Source organism: Mycteria americana, chromosome 1 (genome assembly GCF_035582795.1).
Source record: "Mycteria americana isolate JAX WOST 10 ecotype Jacksonville Zoo and Gardens chromosome 1, USCA_MyAme_1.0, whole genome shotgun sequence".
NCBI classification, from domain to species: domain Eukaryota; kingdom Metazoa; phylum Chordata; class Aves; order Ciconiiformes; family Ciconiidae; genus Mycteria; species Mycteria americana.
Genome location: NC_134365.1, coordinates 77,104,198 through 77,122,047, shown reverse-complemented (window position 1 = coordinate 77,122,047; position 17,850 = coordinate 77,104,198). Strand labels below are relative to the sequence as shown.

At 40.7% G+C, this 17,850-nt stretch overlaps 1 protein-coding gene across 9 annotated transcripts in view; it reads right to left on the bottom strand.

Moving 5' to 3' along the window:
* Window positions 1-17,850, bottom strand: part of PPFIBP1 (PPFIB scaffold protein 1) — a 120,439-nt gene that overhangs the window by 23,435 nt on the left and 79,154 nt on the right. For 4 of the 9 annotated variants that reach the window (XM_075506891.1, XM_075506936.1, XM_075506897.1 and 1 more), the window contains exons 8-16: window positions 13,445-13,537; window positions 10,964-11,078; window positions 9,430-9,462; window positions 8,051-8,112; window positions 7,253-7,337; window positions 4,140-4,297; window positions 3,069-3,199; window positions 1,572-1,625; window positions 340-400 (exon numbers count right to left, since the gene is read on the bottom strand). In XM_075506891.1, coding sequence (XP_075363006.1) covers window positions 340-400; window positions 1,572-1,625; window positions 3,069-3,199; window positions 4,140-4,297; window positions 7,253-7,337; window positions 8,051-8,112; window positions 9,430-9,462; window positions 10,964-11,078; window positions 13,445-13,537 — 792 coding nt within the window. The remainder of the gene's footprint in view (window positions 1-339; window positions 401-1,571; window positions 1,626-3,068; window positions 3,200-4,139; window positions 4,298-7,252; window positions 7,338-8,050; window positions 8,113-9,429; window positions 9,463-10,963; window positions 11,079-13,444; window positions 13,538-17,850) is intronic. The other 5 variants (XM_075506920.1, XM_075506943.1, XM_075506929.1 and 2 more) reach the window with 3 other exon arrangements.

The following is a 17,850-nucleotide window of genomic DNA, read 5'->3' as shown; positions in this document are numbered from 1 at the left end:
CATATAGTCACCCCAGACTGTATTTTATAATGCATTCAATTACATGGCCTTCTAAAATTATCTGCCTTAAACACAGGTAGGAAGCGGTAGTGGGACTTACTTTCTTCTTGTCTTAAATCATAAAAGCATATCAACTAAAAAAAACCAACCTCATTATCTGAGGAAAAACACAGCAAGAGAGTCTCAGGTAAACGCCTCATGCAAAAATGACATGAGGAGCCCTACTCTGACTCAGAATTTCTCAGAAGGTGACAACAGAGTGTCCACGTGGTCACTGCCACAACAGAGACGTTACCCTTGTTTCTAAGGGGATGGGAGGAATTAAGAGACCAAACGAACCGCTTCGGATGTCTCTTTTCTCAAACTGCTCAGACTGCTGGACTTCTGCAGCGAAGAAGTTCTGAAACAACAACATAAAAATCAAGCCAAGTTACAGGAATTAAATTTGCTAAGACAAACACACTCTTGGGAATCAGCTTTAAAGAAAGCATTATAATACATGATAAGATATACCAAAAACAAAGACGTTTTGAATTAAGGCAATCAATGCACTTATCAGAGTCCACACAATTCAATGAGGTACTGTAAGAACCTCCATATCATAATTACTGCTGCTAATGCTTCAGTGACATGATGCCTACCTTTGGATATTTTTGGCTTCTTATTTAACATTGTATTTTCAGAAGCACAAGCAGAAGTTACACAGGCAAAGGAAGTGATATAAACAAAAGCTATGAAAACCAGTATTTTTAGCAACAGGCTTCTGACTAATTTAATCCTTAAAGAAGCCAAGCACATTATGTCAAGCATGTGTGTTTTAGTATTTTATCTTCAGTTCCATTTTCCATTTTGGACCAGATATCCCCCAACTTCTGGTGGGATTTACAGTCCAGAACACTTAAGTCTGGCTGAAAAGAAAGTTACCGTTAAAGTTTTTCCCGCGACCAGGTATAAATTAAAAGTAACATCACTAAGTTACCTACCTTTATACCAACATAAGGGGAGTAAAATTTGGGTTTGGGAATATTCTCGTGGCACTGACTAAGTCACTCGAAATAGAAACAGCTGCTGAGCCTCACACTGTGTACCAGACAAACCCTGTTGACTTAGGCTCCTTACTAACAAATCCTTTGACTCAACTTCGAGTTCATAAATAGACCCACTGATTTCCCTAGGGAATATGGCTATGTGGCAGAAATTAAAATTATTTTCTCATTGTAGTCAGCTGATCACCTTTCCCCCACTATCAAAAGAAAAAAGGAAATCACATGCACATGTACTATGGAAAACTGTAAATTTCAAAATATAATGAGAGTCTACAACCGAATTAGAGATGCTTCACAATGTAAAATAAATTAACTGCACATGTGGACAGATAAAGCATTAGAAAATAATGATCATGAAAACATAGGACATGAGCAGAAAACTATCACCACTGAATACCATCTTGGTTAGAATTAGTTGACATATTTACAGTGTATGTAAAATATGGGGGGTGCGTTGGGGGGGGGTTTCAAGTCGACAATCACATATAAATATATTTCCTAAACATTTTTTATTATGATACTTACACTGGACTATCACACAGCTGAGTTTCTGGTGAGGAACCTGTTGATCTTCCTTCACTGTAAAAACAAAAAAGATACGAAAAAAGTAAGGCATTTCGGGATCCCATCCAAATACCTTGCTGATACAGAAATCCTATCATCTCAGCATGCTTTAATCCTGTTTTCACTTCAGCTGTTATGGTACTAACACACGGCAAATTTTCTCCTCTACGGTGGCAAGTCTTGTAAAAGGACAAAGGTGAGCTCAAGAGGCCCAGGAAAGACAACTCGCAGTGTAAGTTGATGACAATACTGCACTATTCAGCTTAAATAAATGCAGAGGTTACAGCACGTGCAGAGTCTGCAGCAGCACCAAGTAGTGGAGGTCACCGGCTCCCTGTAAGTCACTCACAGCACGGGGCATTTTACTGCAGGTTAGTGCTTTGTTTTTTTTCCAAGACGGGACACAGATTAAATCCCTGCTGGTGATGGCTAGAGCTGCATGAGGCACAGCACAGCAGAAACCAAGCAAAGCTGGTCTTCTGGATAGGATGCTTTCCTTGACTGGAACTGGAAAAAATCACACATCAATCACCTTGCACTGATTTTTCACATCGAGATTGATGATGGTTTTAAGCCAACAAGACTTCCTTGCCTCTGGATTCCTAGTCTTTGATACTCATGTAGATAAAGCCAGGGATTTGGACCCAGAAGAAAAAGCCTTAGCACAGACTTTTCCAGCTGCAAGTCTGGTGTGCTTCTCAGTATTCCCTGCAGTGCCAGTCCAGATCTGCAGGGGCTGGGTTTCCTCACCCAGGCAAGGAAGGTGCAGGCTTAGAAATGCTGGGGGAAGCCAACGGCCACTTTTCCCCCAGGAGGCTGCCACTGGGTTCAAGCATGGGGGCCCCGGATGCCACAGCTCAGCCACAGCCCTGGGGTGCAGTAACGCATCCCCACCCCAGCTTCCCTGGGACGCTGCGCCTACGCAGTTCGTCCGGCTTCCAAAATCTCAGGCAGGGCTCTCATAAGAGTGAGCAAAGAAATATCTTTGCATTTCATCATGCCAAAGGACAGCAGCAAGGGTATCTCTTTCTCTGATCTTTTGAAACGCCGCTTGGGTTTCCTTCTGGGGCTCCATTAACAGCTCAAGGTTAGAGCCAGACAGTCCTTTTGTTGCAGTTTTGGCAGTGCCTTACACCAATCTTTAGCAACTGTGGAAAATGTCTGAATGCAAATCATCAGGAATGCATTTGTGCTAGCACAGCCAACACTACGTCAGCCAGACCTAGATGATGTAAACCCAGATAAAAATAATGATTCTGTGTCCTTCATTACACATTAGATCAGTTTTTCTCTCCTTCTGTTCATTTCTTGCAAAGCAGCTGGTATAGAGTACGAGTGCTGCTACAAGCAACAGCAACCAAATTAATACTTGCTTAGTGAAAAAGATTTAATCAATGCACTTCATGAACATAAGCTTAGTTTGCTATAGCTAGTCAAGTGAATAGTCAACAATAATACCTCATTTCACTTGCAGGATCTGGCCTAGGCTGTGTTTTCACTTTCTCTGCAACAGTTTCTGGGCTCTTGGATGTTGATGAAAAAGAAGGGATTGAAATCTGTAAAATACTGGTGTGGATCTGTAAGGAATTCTAGAAAGAATGAAGAATACATGTTACCTGGTTTTGAGCTGAAATTAAGCAGACATAAATGAAAAGAGTGACAGATAAACTATGAAAAGAAGGATCTGAAATAAGATTTTTAAAAGTGATTTTTTTCTTTCTATTGTAATACAATGATTTTCTACTTGAAAGATGGCACTGAAGATAAAACATGAATCACTGCACAGATAAGCTACAGCATAGACAAAAATCTCAAGTGTCCCAAAGCTGCCTGCTAAATCTCTCTCTACCACAGACCCCATGAAAGGTAGTTCACTTTTCAGGTTTACTCCTGTCCTCGGCAACTCAGAGAATACCAAAAAGCTGCTAAACATTTAATTTAATTTAGTTTTCTTCATAGTGTCTTCATGCTGTTTAGTTAAGTAAGTCAAGTCCCTGCTCTGACTCAGAGCTCGAAGAGAAGAGATCTATAGTTTTATTACTGGAAAATGTGATTGTAAAAATCAGACATTGGACCACAACCTACCTATCATTTAACTGAATGGATATAATGATGATTACATCCTTTTAAATACGACAGGATATATTTAATAAGTCCCAACACATTTACTTCAAGTTCCTGACAAATTAAATGCAGCTCCTAAAACAGCTATGTTTGATATGAAAAGCAATTTCTATGTTTGATAGGAAAAGTAGTTTAGACCCATTCTTATGACAAATACAGCTATTTGCTGTCTCCGGATCCATTTGATGATTAAGAAAAATAAATTTAACTGAACTCAAATGAAACTCCTCAGCAGCTTTCACAAGAAAGCTACATTCTCCAAAAGGATACGCGACATCACTAAAAACTGTGCAACCCAGAAAAAAATCTTTTCAGAAACTTAAGTTTTGGCATCTGCAATATGAATCCAGCACAAGCAATGTTTTCAAGAAGTGATAGCATTAAATGAGGAAGAAAGAGAGATACCTCCTCATGAATATTCACATTAAACTCATCGTGGATTGGAGATGCTGTTACTGGGGTTGCGGATGGGCTTTTCTCTGGGTCAGTCAGACTTGGTGTGTCCAATAAAACCGTGGAAACAGACCCTGAATTCAAGAAGTCTTCACCATCACTTTCCTTGCCTGAAGAGAGAGAAGATGGAAACTTGTTGGCTTTACTTCTGGATACATGATGACCCTTGCTCCCACACAAGGCGCAGCCGGTGTGCTCATTTATGGGCCAAAAAGGGAAGAGGCTAGGATTATTTTTTTTTTTTAGGACAGACTACAACAGAAGGGGAGTCATTGCCAAATGTCACTTCGCAATTCAACCACCACAACATAGCAGGGGTGGAGCAGAGGGAGGACATACATCTGACAGCAAAAAGCCCAGCAAATGCCCTCAGGGCATTTAGTGGGATCAGTTTCAACAAGCTGAATAAACTGGAGTAGTTATTTCCTGTCCCGTGTTCTGGAATTTCATACTAAATACTTCTTTTCCCTTATTCACTACGGAAAGACCAAGGGGTCAAGTCTGCCTGAAACTTAAGAGGTCTCTATGATATCTTCAAGTTACCCATAGGAAAAATGCAGCCCACTGCACAAGAGTCTAACACCAGCTTTTAAGTGACTACACTATGTTTGCAGACTGCCACAAACTGACTGTGTCTCACTTAGTTAATGCCATAGCCTGCACCAGCATCTGGCATCCTCTGCTCCTAACGAGCTCCTGAACTGCCTCAGTACTACCAAAGGCTTGGATTTCCACACTTGTCATCAATACCAGAGTACTGACGCTGGCAAGAAAAAGTTAAAGGCAACCAATACTTTCTGAAAAGTGAGCAGAAACCTAGCGCTCATTGCCAAAGATCTGATGCAAACACAAGCCACTGTTCACAGCAAAAACCTCTCTTGCCCATTTTTCACTGCCTGAAATCTCTGTCCATGCTCCATGAATTGACCATAAAGCACAGTTCCCAGAGACTCAAGGTCTGTTTTAACATCCTCCTGTCTTTGAAGGCATAGCACTGCATGAAAGAGCAATACCTATTCAAAAAATGCTGCTTCTCTTCTCCAACACTCAGCATGGCGTTTTGCCCTCATCACCACCTTTCCTCTTCCCTCACTGATAATGTGCTTTCCCAGCCTTGCAGCCTGAAGTCATGCAGCTGTGTCCTTAGTGCCCCTCAGTGGTTTCGAGGAAGGAAAAGCCCTTACATACCAAGATCCAAAGCCCACAGACAGTTTTCAGCCCAGCATGCTCTGGCACATGCCAGCTCCCATCCGGGCTTACGTCCATGACGCTGGACTAAGAGAAGCTGCCTCCTGAACCCACTGCTGCACCCACCTCAGGGCTGCAGTGCTCGTGGGGGAGCAGGACAGGCAGCTGGAGACTGTGGTTGAGGGCTTTCACATGGCCCCGCAAATCAGCTAGCACCCTCAGGAGCAGAGGTCAGGATCTCCTTGCTGCAACCACCACCTCCCTGCAGGGATGGCCTCTCAAAAGCCAGGCAGGAGCAAAGAGGGGCACCAGGAACCTCTCTTTTCCCTGGGTCTTAGCCCCAGTCTCGGCAGCATGTCCAGATGGAGCTCTGCCCTTCACTTTTCCTGCCTTGGCCCAAGAGAGCAGACCCAAGAGCCCAAACATGAATCCACCACCACAAAAATACGTATTTTGCCTCCTCAGTCTTTTCTGGCTATTGACAATCTTCACTCTTTGAAAGGATCCCTGGGGGCTCCTACATCCCTCTCCTAGGAGGGTCATCCACCTCCAACATTTGCACGGCTAACAAAAGCCACAAGCCCTTGTCTGTTGTGAAGAAGCTCAGGCAACGAGCTCGGGTCAATTCAAAGTCAGTGGAAGGCTGGGTTGGCCTTCTCTGGCCTTCAGAGGACTCAGCAACAAAGGAGGTTTCCATAAGGCGGTAATACAACACTGTGGTGCACAGACTTTTAAGTTGCGCATATATTATATGTGCATACGTTACCAGAATGCTAATGTCTAAAATTCACCGGGGATAGGTCTTTCAGAGGACAAAATGCAACTTGAATGCTGAAAGAACAGGATGATGCAGGGAAAAAACCCACCAGTACAGGATTATTGCTGTAAAGGGAGATGCTAATTTTCTAACATCTAAGTGTTTTCATCTGAAAACCCAGAACCATTTCAGTACAACGTTCTACATGTGTTTCATTTGATTTTCTTTTAAGGGAGAAAGGAGAGAGATAGGGTATTCAATGCAATTACATCAAACTGATGACCTCCTCAACATTTATCACCTTTGGGGATCAGAAGCTCCTGGATCTGGAAACCTCCACCAGTCTTGGAACATACGGAATGGACCATTACATGTTACAGTATATATTATAGATACCATTTCAGCCACACAGTTAAGCTCATTATCTGGTGGCAGAGAAGGCTTTTTTTGGGGGTGTGTGTGAAAAAAGACTGGTAGGAAAAGCCAGCCTGGCCCCCCACTGCAGTAAGGAAGGAGAACTATTCCACAGCTGCTGCACATGGTGGCTTGTGAAGGCTTCATTACATGCCAAAGATGTGGCGTGTCATCACAAAACAGTCCTGGCAGCACATCCACTTTGCTACAAACATTTTTGCAGCTCTCGGGCACTGCTATTACAGCATGTGCAGCCGCTGGGGCGGTGCTGGTTTGGCTCGTAGGAACGTGCATGCTCAGGCACTGCTCTGCTCAGCTACCAACCCCTCCCCAGGAATACATGCAAGAGAGGGGAACAGCAATTTTTAGCAGTTAATGTAGCAGCCAGCCCTGAAAGGCATTTCAGGAGGCTATGGAAAGAGCCTAAGAGCTTATCATATTCAAACTAATTTTACAAGGAGGGAAATAAGCAACGTGACAGTAATAGTTACTACTACCAGATGGCAAATGGGACAGCACCCAAATGTGCAGCTGCCTGGAAGAAAAAGGCAATTTACCAGTTCACACCAGTTGAAGAATTGGCTTTTACTCTACCTAAGAGATGCCTCCAAAGATAGTAAGTCTAAGAGGCGATAATAACACTACCACAATGCACCTAGAGTTTAAATGAGAGTAGAGTTTAACTTTTTTTTTTATTGTACAATACCTTTTTTACCTTGAGCCAGTATCACCATGTCTTGGACTTTCTTGTATCTATTCAGAGATTGCCGAAGCTCTTCTATCTTCCGATCCTAAAATAAAGGAAAGTTGTGACTGTGCTTCTTCCTTCAGCAAATCAAAAATAAGAAATACAAATACTAGATATTCTTCAGTTGAATTGGTTTTGAGACTAAAAGAAATGGGAAGTGTGGATGGGACAGGACCCAGAACTCTGAGAGGCTTTGAAATATCCAAACTTGTATTTAGCAAAAACTATCATCTGGTTAATCACCAGAATTGTCCCAGCCTTGAAGGTGGATTTCAGCTCCCTTGTTAAGTCAAAGGTAGAGTATAATAAATTTGCCATGTACAAAGAAAGCAGTAATCAAAGGAATTAGGACTTTGGCGATCAAAAGAAAACATCCTACAAAACGCACATGCATATGAATGCGCAAAACCATACATGAAAACAACTCATACTTTATAGAAAGTCCTTTTGGAAATGCAGCCTATGATATCTCATGGGACTTGTATGGAGCTCTTTACATTTTCAGAACATGGTGTAAATTGCAGTTGCTCTGAACTGAATGACACAACAGTGTAAAGACTGTGTTCATGCAACAGAGCTGATAAATGCTCAGTTATAGTCCCTTAAAGGCACTGCAGTGCTTCTGACTATAGTGAATCATTGATTCTTACAAATTTGATTTTTTAATTGAATTGTGCCAAGTTCATATGTGAAGATTTTCTTAGAGATTTAACTCAATCTGATGAATGATTACTGAAAAAATAATGACTTTGCTACCTTCTCTTCATTTGCTGCCATTAGAGATTCTACCGCCTTCTTCATTTTCTGTACTTCTATATCTAAAAACACAATACAGTTCTCTAAGTCAATTTAAATAAGACAGTGTAAGAAAAACAAAAAACCTAGAAGCAACTTGGTAATATCTGAAAGTACATTTACAAATTAAAAGACAAAACATAAGCCACTTGAATTCTATTTTAGATGGAAATATATAGAAGAAAACCCTTTTTCTTCAAAACCTTTTTTTCTGACATTTTTATCAAGGAAATGATGAAATTCAGGAAATTTCCTTACCCAACCTCCCAGCCTTAGGAAAATGGAAAAGTCAAGAGTAAAACTACTGCTTGACTTTCACTATCTCCATCTTTCAAATAACCAAATAATTGCAAAACAAAAAGTCCAAAATACTACATTTGGAGTGCAATAAACCACATCCTCACTACAACAGTCAACAAGCACCCCAAATGGCATCTCAAAAACCCACTATACAAAGCAATAGGATTAATGGATATGATGAAGAAAGCATTGTGCAGTGATGCTTAGTCTTAATTCAGTATGGATGTAGAAATGAGGACAGTACAACAGAATGATACAAGTATTTGCTGTGATGAGCAGTCATGCCAGAACATACATTGTAGTTCAGACTTGGAAAAGGTCCCTAATACAGATGACAGTGTTCTGTGCTCCATCTATAATCCTTATTTACAAAGAAGTATAAATACATGGAAACATGTACATTCTAACAAGGTCAGATTTTGGAGGTGTTCTGGACTAGAAATTCAAAAAGAATGGAAATAATCTCAATCTTTGCTAAAAATCTACCTTGTATAAATGAAGTAAACTTTAAATTTCATTACAAACACAGGCAGGTGGCCAAATTCACAGGCAAGAAAGTATTTTACCTTGTTTTAAACTTCCTAAAATTTCTCAGAAAACCGAGAGTGGGAAGAACATTTTCCTCCTTAATGAAATGCAAGAAGAAAACAAGCTGCCTGGCTGACTTTCTAGATGAAAGACATTTAGACACATTGGGCTAAAACAGCAACTGATCTAGTTCCAATGATTTTCACTCAGTTATGCTAACTGAAAACCTGGTTTACTGAATTGTGACTGCATTTCATTGAGAGGCAACTGTTTTGTGAGTCTCCATGAGACCAAATCTTTCTTTGTCTATCAGCTTTCTTTAGAAAACTTTGTATTTCAGGTGTGATATATCCACCCTTATTCTCAAATTTTACTGTAAGTGTAAGTAAGGGTTATAGATGATGCAACCTAACAATGTTTGTAAGAAGCAGTTTTGCAAACACATGCAGAAAGCTATTCTGGAAAGCACTTCTGAAACGCAAATGCTTGTGGAAAGACACCAGAAACCTTACTTTTATCTTTGAGCTTCTTTTTACAATTTTCATCTGTGCAGGAAAATCCATTGGATTTGAAATTAGCATGAAGGTTATGACATTAAATAACTTTTAACACAATATTGATACTTGAGTCAACTATTCCTCATTTATTACTGCAGAAGCAAGCAGTTCATGGTTTCAACCTGCACTCCCCCAGTGCTAACGTTCCTAATAACACAAAATAGTCTCACTGCTCTCATACACAACTACCTGTCTCAAGGATATATTTTTCAACTTATGCTTTCACTTGTAAAGCCTCAGAAAAGGCTTATGCCAACAGATTACTCTTAAGCTAACACTTTACTGGCAAAAGCCAGCTAAGCGATAATGTATGCGTATTTGTTCAGAAAGCACAATTCAGCTAATGGGGCAGATAACCTGTGTTATCTGCAAACAGCATTACTTAATATTGGTCCAAGGCAGAAAAAACATGGTTCATCATGGCAGAAGATCTCCTGCTGAGCTATACTGAAAACCAAACTAAAGCTGAGAACCAGAGGGTAATGGGAGTTCAACATACACAGCAGCCCCCAGGTTGTTCACATTTAAATGTTCTAAAAAAAAAAAAAAAAAAAGGAATCACCATTCAATAATGTGGTCGCTTTTAGTGATCTTACGTAGTGGTTTTGAAAACAGATCATTCTATTAAATAAAATGTGACAATCTACACACAGCATTTTCCTCCTCAGGTCAGGGGAGGAAACCAATTAATCTCTTGTGCCTTTATTTTTCTAAAAAATGTACTTTAAAAGCACAATCTTAAAATCAGCAATAACTATCAGTGAGACATATTCAGAAGTGAAATTGCAGCAGGTCAAAAAAGACTGTGGAAATTTTTTTTGAGGCTTTAAAGAAAAATTTCTATTTTTAAATAAGTTCCCGAATCTAAGTTTCTCCAAATAAATACTGATTTTGTTTCTTCTTTGCAAGCAAATAAAATAATTATCTGACATGTAAAATTTCCATGCTAATTCAAGCCTAATTAGGATTTAGACTTAACTAGTGCACAAATCCAGAACCAGTCCTCATTTTCACCTACTTATGGCTAGGTCCACACTGAACATTTGCTGGTACACATCATACTTTGGTTTGCAGTATGGCTTTTCCCCTTCCTTACCAGTAAGGGGTGTGCAAGCAAAGCCCAGCATAGATACCCACACAGAAAATTTCCTTCTCAATATAAGCTTTTTGGGGAACTTGTTGAAATCAGTTTAAGGATTTCTTTGCCAATACAAACTGCATCTTTTGAGGCACCATGCAAGCCACGTAAAGGGCTAACTAAGGATTTCTTAGGCTAGTTTAAAGTTGATTGAGATCTTGCTATGACAGTAGGTTCAGCAGCTGCATCGTGAACACCCACTAAATATGTTAAAAGAAGTAAACACGAAGACAGAAAGTATATGAAAATTAAGGTTTTTATCTGTTATTTCCTGTACAACCATTCATGGAAACATGACCTCAGATGAGGCGACTGAGGAGGACACGGTGAGAGAGCCTCCCTTCTTCTTACCTCTGTCCAGTATTTCAATTCCTTCTCCTTTCAGCTTGCAAACTAATTTTTCTTGCAATCTTTTTACCTCAGCTTCCTTCTGCTCTAGTTTGTCTTTCAAAGCTGCTAGCTCATCCTGTAACAGACACAGAATCACTCAGTGACAGCTTCCACACACATCTGAGACATTTCCAAAATTTCCTCCTATGAAGCACAGTGGACAGGTCCTCAGCCAGTGGAAACGACTGAGGGCCCCCTGACATTTGCACTGGCTGAGGGTACACCCACCAAACTGATTCTGAACATCACAACTGACTGCTGAGTCCATAAGGGGGCAAAAACAGGGGGCTTATGGTCCAAAAGTGTTGGTCTCATGTATAACTGAAAAGAGATTTTACATCTAAATTTGAAAAAGAAAGAGTAAAGCAAAAAAAGCAGTTTTCTGGTTTATTTTACCTTGCAGAGACAGAAAAAGTGCAGGTGATGAGGCTGAATGCTAAAATTTACAAACACTTATTTTGGTATGTACAGCATTTTGCATGTTCTAAGCTGGACAATTATGGAACTGTGCTTATACCAGGCTGAGGACAGTTTCAGAAATAACCACTGCTTCTATGAAAGAAAAATCAATCACGACACCATCACGCACATAAACACATACTGGAAAGCAGTTCAAACAAAAAATGTGGTACCTTTGCCACAGTTTGGGTTTGCTGATCAAGCATTAGGAAAGGAAGCTTAGAGTTGAGATTCATGGGAATAAGACAGATGGTGTTTGGGGGAGTTGGGGTGTATTAGATAAATGCTGTCAAATTTTAACTTAGATCTAACCATCTGCACTAGCAAGTGACTGGCACGGATCCATGCATTTAACTTCTTTAAATTTGAGTCAAATCCTACTCAGCTTAGTAACATGTTTCTTTGATGTCCGAGGATATCTTGTGCAACAGCATCATCAAGACAGGACCCTCAGTGCAAATGTACCCAACACTGAAAATTTAATTTGTTCAGTTTGTAAACAAAACAAAACAAGGCAAGACTCATAATTTTGGCATTTACAGCTTTTAACTGAAGTTTTAAATCCTTAAAGGAATAAACCAAAGTAGTACTGTGGCTTAGGTATATTCCTGAGCTTCCCTCAAAAGATCTGTTGCAAATATATAGTGATGTCTGCGACCCAAACTATGGCCCAGATTACAGAATTTCCTGAAATTGCTTCCTGTCTGCGCTAAAGCATCCCTAAAAAATAGACCAATCTTGAAATTGTCAAGAAATCCAAGATTCTTCCAGAATAGTGGTTGGGCAATACAATCCTCCAGTGCTCCAACTTGATACTGATTTTGATGGGATTTCTGCCAGTGTAGGACCCATGCTTCTCCAAAACAAGACCATCTCTTGGTCACTTGAGAAGCTGCTGTTATACCCATGGGCAACTAGAGCTGCATGTGGTTGTTGATGTTTATTTCTTCCCCTGAATTAGAAACACGATATGTAAATTTACACGTGGGAGAGGGGACAGTATAAAAGAATAACTATTTTCTAGCTAGTTTTCATGAATAAATTTTCTCTAAAAAGGTGAGAAAAAGTTCCGTTTGAATAATGGACATAAGCTACAGAAGAGGCAATCTTCCCTTGGAAAGGGAATGATTTTAACCCAAGTCTAATTCCATTATGTGTAACCTATGCAAAGTTCACAGCACTAAAATCCTCTCCCATCCAATATAAAAGCTGTTTACAAGGAATATCTACATAAAGAGCTTTCCACATCTAATGGGAAAGGGCAGACTGCATATCAACACACAGCAATTAATGAAGAACAGAGCATGACAGCACGATGCAAGACAGACCATAAAACGGTGGAACATGAAGGATTCAAAACAGGCCCAATGATACCCCGAAACTACTACACCTTTAGCATCTGGCTTTTTTGCTCCATCCGCTGCTTTTCATACTGCATCTGACCCACTTTGATTTTCATACTAGAAAGTTTGGCCATTAAAGACTGGTAACAGAGACAGAGGAGTGAGAGAAAACTAAAGATAGAAAAGAGACAAGGCTAAATGGCAAAGAGAAGTTAGACACTTAAAGAAATAGGCTGCTAGAATTACTTAGGTGAATGCTTTCTCTTCAGAAGTGGCTGATTTTTAGCACATTTAGGAGAAAATAAATGCTCAGGTTTGGTGTCACCCATGGCAGATGCCTTATGTACTTCAACTGGTGTTTCTTGACACATATGTGAAACAAGGATCTAAACAGGTAATAAATTTACTGTTAACAGCCAGCTGCCTGGTAAGTTATCCTTCATAAAAAACAATGCCCAGATCTGAAAACCATAGCATGAAATTTGGAAATAACCCCTGTTTCTAAGTGAGTACCATGAAACCCCCAGGCCTGAGAGTGCTCAGGATTTTGCAGGGTGCCGGCAAGGATTGGGGAAAACAGAGCGAACTTCTAAAGCCTGACTTACACCCATCTCTGCTGCTTCTCCTCAGCCTCACTTACTTTGGTCGTTTTCAGTTTCTTCTCATACTGGAGTCTTTCATTGTCCATTTCTCCCACTCTCAACCGCAATTCATTTATTTCCTGGATCAAATCCTGAGTGAGGGGAAAAACAAGACCAGAAACAACAAAGAAATTCAGTAAACAAAACAAACAATAGCTACCCATTGGCAGGACTGTAAAAACACAGCAGCAATAAAAGGCACTCCGTACACAAAACCACACCACCCAAATTCATAGCTAAGTCAAGCAATTTAGAGCTTCCTAGGTATCCAGGGACTGTATTTCTCAGTTTCTGCATTACTGCACTGAATGCAAGAGGGTAGAGGACAAAGGGAGGCATAAATTGAAGTTGTGTTGCCTGTGCTGAGGGCCAAGAAAGGCCTCCTGCCCCTCTGGCTGCTCAACTTGCTTGGATGGCCACCACTACGAGTGGGTAATGGAAAACCGTGGCGGCCATCCTCCAACACACAGCAGCCACCGCAGGCTCGCCAGCCGTCACCTGCCTTTTCAAGATATGAAATTATTACAGTGTAAATCCATGTTTCTGCCACTCAAATGAGCCCCTCTAACTGAGGGCTGAATGGAAGAGCCATCGCTGGTTTCTACAAGCACAAAGGCATATGTGTTTAAGCATCAATGGTGCCACTACATCTGAGCTTTGCAAATTCAGCCTAGTTTGGAAGAAACTCAGAGCCACCACCAACTCACATCTGGGCTCTTCAAGAGAATGGCTCGACCTCCTGGCCATCCTCCTGGAGAGACCTACCAGGTTTGGAGGTCAGCCCTGCCACCAGCTCTACAGCTCACTTCCTGCAGTGGTCAAACGAACCCCGAGTTTGACTGCCCCACCAAGGTGCAAGGCACTCTTTCTCAGAACCTCCCCGTCCTCTAGATGGGGAAATGGGATCTTAAGTGGCCAGCTGCAGACCTGCAGGAAGCCTGGGGGACAACCAGGACAGAGTGTCCCTCCACATAAGAGATAACAAACCACAGCTTATTGGGAAAATCATCTTCCTGCTCAGCAGGGGAACACATTACCAGAAAGCTGTGGCTTTTGCACAACTCAAAAGATGTCCAGCAAGCTTCTGCCTCATGTATATCTGACTGACCTTTAGTTTATGTATGGACACCAGATCAATGTTATGTTTGTGTGAAAAAAGGAAAAAAGAAAAAAAAAAAAAAAAAAAAGGCAGTTTCTCAGCAGCTACTGTAATGCTGTATGACCAGGAAACTCTTCAAAAGAGGAGATGAGCTCTTTGTGCACCCTAGAAAACATAGAGAGAACTTGAACTGCAGTATAACAGCTTTTAAACTACCAAGAAGTATGGTACTTAGGTTGGCTTCTTTTCCTACATGGTAAGGCAAATCCTATCCATGTCAAGCAATGCTGTACATTGAGCTAACAACTGTAAGCACAATTTGTCAGAGCTAAGTGTATAATTAATAGAGATTTATAATTTATAAATTAACAAGCCAGCAGCTAACATTTAGAGGGTATTCATGGGTCCCTGGTAACGCCTGCCTTCCAGCCCCACGCCACATTTTCTGAGCTTACAAGCCTCTGGTTATTATTTTGTGCTTAATGAATCTGATGGCAACAGAGCAGCATCTGTATTTCTTTAGCAAGATCCAAGCTCAATTACCAGAACTACAAGGAAAATAAAAATACAGAACATTTTGATGCTATTAGTAATTACTACTGCTAATGTATGACTTTCTGATTTGGATACACCTGCAATTCTTCACTGATTCTTCCATGTGCGGCCTTTACAAAGCACATCACTCTTCTAAGTATAAATGTACATGGATGTCAGTCTGCACGACTACATTAATTGAGCTGTTTCTTATCAACACCAAGCATTCGAGATCTCTAACAAATCTATGTTCCCAGGTCTGACGGTCAGCTTTGACACTATGACAATTGATTTGTTGGGGCTTTTCTCTCCTGCAGCCATCATTTTTGCTTTGGCATGATCCAATGTCAAAATATGCTGTGTAGCAATAACTGCTGAGGTTGCTGCCTACATATTTATCACTAAAACTATGTGACTTTTAAAATACTGGAGGAGGAGAGGGAAACCAGTTATCCGTATTCAAAAGGCCCCTCTGAGCAAAAGGAATAACAAACCAAAACTCTGTGCCTTTTATGAAAAAAAGTTAGCGCAACCCATATCGATTAACAGAAATGTCAAGATGCACTCAAAATGACACAGAAAACAAAGCAATCTTGCAACCAGAACCCAAGAGTGTAAGATCTTGGAGCAGAAACTAAATTCTTCTGCTTAATCTATTATGGGCCTCATGGGTAATCGGATCCTTTACCACTGGTAACTGGTCACCAAAAATACTGTACAATTTGCTCAAGGGTTAAATAGAACTAAATACAAGTCCTAACAGCATGCTTTGCCCTAAAAATATTTTCAATTACTCTCTTGCAAGTGCAACATTAACTCATGTCTTAAGTTATCTACAACACAGTAACTGTAAATGACGTTCATTCTCATCTTTTTGATGCAGAGGAGTACATTAAAGATTCACCAGGTTCCATATACAAACCCTTATTAGTACAAAAGAGATGGTCAAGCCTTGCATAAATGAGCCGAGGAAAAAGAAAAGGCCGATACAGGGCTCTCTCCCCTGCTACTCAGTTACTATTTAGCTTTGGGCAAGCTAACGGAGGTAGAGATTGTCAAAGGCACTGAGGTTCCCTAAGAAATCCTAATCCTCCCAGTGTATTTCACTTTCCTGCTTGCTGCCCTGAAACATTTACCTTTTTCTTCCACTTTCTCTCTTTAACTGATTTTGACTACAAACCTTTCACAGCAAGGACTGCGCCTTGTCCCCTCCTGCAGCCCCAGCAAGGAGATCACAGCATTGTTTGAAACCTGAAGGTGCCAACCATTATAACTGCTTATGACCTGAAGAGCTTTTGGGACCAGTGTGATGCTTGAGATGTGTATGTCCCCATGACACTCAGGGTGTTGTACGGGTTCATTAGGATCTGAGATCAGACCAAAAACCCACTGAGCTCCCTGGCTGACTTGGATGAACCAGCAGTAAAAATCACCCACATGGTGCCCAGTGTATGGCACCTGCTCTGCTTGCATTTAATACCTCCTCTTTGGGCACCCATAAATGGGTTAAAATACCTGCCCTGGGCGTAATGCGTGTTCCTGTCTTAAAAACCTGCAAAACAGGAAAGAGCTATTAAATGGTCCTCTTCTGATCCAGGGTCAGGTCCCTCCATGGAAACACCCAACAGCTGTTCCTTGCATGGATCCATGAATGGAGCTGACGGGGTGGGACATACAGACCCCTGTTTCCCAAAGCCTTTTCCTTCCCTGCTCATGCTACTTGTGCTCTTCATGGCAGGGCCAGGGAGGCACAAAAAAGCAATGATAACTTTAAGCTTCAGAGGTCAGAGGCTTCCTTAACTGGCACTGGAAACACAAACTACATTTGTAGTTTTGCTCCACTCAGAAATTCATCTGCACAAAGGAGACTGGCGGTGTTTAAATTATGAAGAATTCCCCATGAGTGAGCCAGTTTAACCTCTGGCTGCTGCTTCAAAGACCACGTCTGGTTATGGACTCCTCCCTAAACAAACTCCCTCGTACGATATTTTCTTACATAAACTCAGCCCAACTCAGCCCACCCATGCTCCTTAAGGAAAATAATACTGGTGTCTGCCGAGAAAGTGGAAAGACTAGAATGATTTCAAGAACAGAACAATTCTAAATCTCTATTAAGTATACAATTAGCTTTGAAAAAGCTGTGTGTTTGTGAACCTCTAGACAGGAAAGTCCTAGAGCACAAAGGAAAAAAAGCTTACACGCCTAGTGAAGCATCTGTTTAGAGAAAGAATGGTGAATATGAGAAACCTACCAAGCTGGAATGGGAAGTTGCAATGACATACATAAGTCAAAAGTGGATAATATGAAGGATTTCATCTGAATGGTAATTCTGCAGGAGAATGAAATTTTTATGGGGTATGAAATTTTTTCCATTTTGAACACTGCATGTAAATGCTATAATGTGGTTTATGGTAGAGTATTTTACATATTAATGTAAATACTCAGCTCTGCTGAAATAATTGATCATCTATTACTTCAAACAGGAATATAATTAGATCAACACTGAATAAAATATTGTGTACATCTGAATAAGTCCTGCCTCCAAAATACCTGTCAGAGATTTCTCATGACTGAGACCCTTACAGCTAATTAGCTATTCATTTTTCCACTGAACAAAATGGAAACTAAGACATATTATCCTTTTCAGTGTCTAAGTCTAAGCCTTTTTACAGCTATAAAGTCTTGAAACAAAGAAGAAACAACAACATAATTTCTATCACACTAAACTAGATCATTCTGCTTTTCAAAGGGAGGAACATTTTAGTAATAGTT